The sequence below is a fragment of the Chrysochloris asiatica genome, unplaced genomic scaffold, assembly GCF_000296735.1.
Source record: "Chrysochloris asiatica unplaced genomic scaffold, ChrAsi1.0 scaffold00121, whole genome shotgun sequence".
Lineage (NCBI taxonomy): Eukaryota > Metazoa > Chordata > Mammalia > Afrosoricida > Chrysochloridae > Chrysochloris > Chrysochloris asiatica.
Window position 1 is genome coordinate 9,506,932 of NW_006408639.1, and position 2,989 is coordinate 9,509,920.

Consider the following 2,989-nt stretch of genomic DNA (forward strand, 5'->3'; position numbering starts at 1 on the left):
CAGGAGCATCCCGGCCGTCGAAACCCGGCTATGAAATCTTGATGGCGACACGCTTAGCGAATGTGCGCCAGCACTGGCCTCCCTAGGTGCTTGGGTTCCCAAGGCCTCCTGCTCACCCCGCCAAGTAACTCCCAGACACCACTATGGGCACGGACACCTAGAGGTTACAGATGTGGACCCGGAGCCCAGCTCGGATCCTACCTGCACCCCTGCCATGCTCTAAGGTGGTAGATGGTGGTCCTGCTCCCCTGGAGAGCAACACAGAGAATAAAGGGGGAGATGGAGCAGGTTGGGCAGGGGCATGGTGCGCTCATACTCTGTCTGCTTCTGTCTCAGATCCCAGAAGCCGTGATGCTGAGCCCTTGGCTATTGCTCACCTTGACTTTGACCCTGATGGTTGTCCATGGCGGCCGTGCCCAGCCCGACGTGACCCAGCAGGAGGCTGCCACCGTGACTGAGCGCTCAGGCCTGGACGACCTCCTGCGCCAGGCCGAGCGCCTCCTCCGGGAAGACCTCCAGGGACTGAGAACAGATCAAGGCGAGCGCGACGCAGGTGAGGTGGGGTCGTCTGCTGCGGGCAGACTAGGTCACTGGGAAAGTCAGTTTAAACTGGAGGAAAGCTGGACGCAGAGGACAGGGCAGAGACGGAGAGCGGCTTCTCCAGCCTCTTACCCGGCATAAGCCCAGAACATACTTATCAAGGACCTGAGTTCCCCATTCCCTGCGGGTGGGATGGTTCTTCCTTGGTCTCAGGGTTGGGAATGTTTCCCACAGAACAGAAATTTAGTGGGAAAGATTTTGTGTGCAAGAGAGTTTATTTGTGTGTGACAGTTTTAATAACTACTTATTAGGTATTTGGGAGTCCTGATGTAGCTGTTGGATAAACACTGAACCCCAAGTTCAGCTAAACCAAAAGGTCAGCAGTTCAAACTCATCCTTCCCTCCCCAGAAACCCTATACAGGGTCACTATGAGTCAAACAGCACTTAACAACAACAATTAGGTATATGGCAAGCATTGTTCTAGGCACTTCAAACACCTTATCACACTACTTTATCTTCCTAACAGCCTCTGAGATAGCTACTATTATTGATCTCATTTATTTATTATGATGCTCAGCTAGAAAGTGGCAGAGCTGGGGTTGGACTCTGTGTCCATCTGTGAGTCTTGAAAGGCAGGTGCCCAGGGTGTCTGTTGTCTCTGGGGGGAAGGCACTCACGCAGAACCACCTGTTACAGGGGTCAGAAGATCTTTCATTGGCCTCTTCCCTTTCCCTAGAGCCCCAGACACTTCAACTTGACTGGCTTTCCAAGCGTCAGCATCCAGGTAAAAGGGATGAAGAAGCAGAAGAGAGAGCTGAAGAGGAGGAGGAGAAAGAAGGGGAGACCCAAAAACGGCAGCACCCTGGTCGGCGTTCCTCCTGGCTTGGGTACACTGTCACCAAGAGGCAACACCCGGGTAGACGGCTGGTGGATCCCAAGGCTCCAAGGAGCTGGGAGGATGAGGGGGAGCTGATGCTGCCTGAAAAACGTCAGCATCCAGGCAGGAGGGCCTTGGGAGGCCCTTGTGGGGTGGGAGTAGCCTGTGACCAAGCAGCCATCCTGTTTGGGATTCTGAGTGACCTGAGCAGGAGCCAGCGAGCTGAGAAGAAGAGGCAACACCCTGGGCGGCGGGCAACTGGGGGCAGGGAGCCCCTAGAGGAGTAAGCCCAGTTCCTTATAAAACCAAATTTGGGGTCTCAGAATGCCCTAAACTCTGTATGTCCTACTCTTTAAGGACCCCATCTTTTTCCCCTCTTTAGACATAAGCCCTTTGAGTATGCCTCCCCGCAGGTCCTGACCTCTTTATGTTCAAACCAGGCTCTCCCCCTCCATCAGAGACATTAAAAAGCCAGCATACAAGTTAAAATTCCACATTACTCCATACCACTGACAAGAGGGCAGACCTCTTAGCTCTCTGCCCCATATCCCGAACGTGGCAGGCCTGATCCCCTTCCTCAGCCTTGGCCTTTCTGTCTTCTCAAGGACCCCTAAAGTAGGGTAGGATGCCTCTGGGAAAAGTAGCCAGTGAGATGAGATGCCCCAATTCAGCTGTCATGCCCAGTCCCACATAGAAGATTAATCTAATCCTATGTAAACTTCGCCCCAGGACCAAGAGCCTTCTGTAGGTGGGCATCCTTGGATGGGATGGCCAGCCCTGAGCCACATCTGTGTTCTGCTTGGGGGAGCATTTTAGGTAGAGGTGCCTGTGGTGCTGAGCTGCGTGGTAGTTGTGGGAATAGATGGTGCAAATAGGAATATTTTAATGTCGCCCTGGAAGTCACGGCTTGTACACAACCCTTTAAAAACTTCCCCTTGTCAACAATGATCACACTAATGATAATAAAACCTGCATCCAGACCATCTTGGAGTTCTGTGGTTATAGTCTGTTCCAGCTGACATGCTTGAGGTTTCTCTTTTCAGCCTTGAGAGGGGATTTTAAAGGGACATAGGACTAAAGCTCCCCACCTCTGTTGAGGCCCTGGGAGATGCCATTGTCTCCATCTCATAACATGCTTGGGAGGTGGACAGGAATTCTCCAAACCATTTGACCCCGAGGAAACAAGGGCTCCAAAAGAGGATGAGCTTGTCTAAAAACACACAGCTGGTCTGAGGTGGAGCCAGAGTTTGGGAGGTCAGCTCAGGAGCCTACTTTGAGTTTGCTGATTGGGGGGTGGAAAGAGCTGGTGTGGATCCATTTTGTAATTCCCGGGGTTCTGTGGTAGGAATTGACAGTTTGCCTGGGTCACCTGGCAGGCACGGAGAGGACAAAGGACCAGGCAGTAACTGGAGACTTAAACCAGGGGTCTTCTGGGGCCAGGGAGGTAGACTGGGTGTAGGACAAGAGGGAGTGGTGGAACCCAGGTCAAGACCTGGTTGGCCAGCAGTGTGGCAAGACCTGGGGACTCTTGGGCCCAGAGTCAGTGACATAGCCACAGAGGACTAGAGTGG

At 53.0% G+C, this 2,989-nt stretch overlaps 1 protein-coding gene across 1 annotated transcript; it reads left to right on the forward strand.

The window, feature by feature from the left end:
• Positions 1 to 351: 351 nt before the first annotated feature.
• TRH (thyrotropin-releasing hormone) lies at positions 352 to 1,705 on the forward strand. The gene is made up of 2 exons (XM_006868671.1): positions 352 to 553; positions 1,278 to 1,705. The coding sequence occupies exons 1-2, from the start codon at positions 352 to 354 to the stop codon at positions 1,703 to 1,705; spliced, it is 630 nt and encodes a 209-aa protein (XP_006868733.1).
• Positions 1,706 to 2,989: the final 1,284 nt, after the last annotated feature.

Excerpts from the sequence above, each read along its gene's own strand:
- TRH (XM_006868671.1), top strand. The coding sequence starts at position 352 with ATGCTGAGCCCTTGGCTATTGCTCACCTTGACTTTGACCCTGATGGTT. Across the intron at positions 554-1,277 it reads TCAAGGCGAGCGCGACGCAG|AGCCCCAGACACTTCAACTT; the intron begins GTGAGGTGGGGT and ends CCCTTTCCCTAG.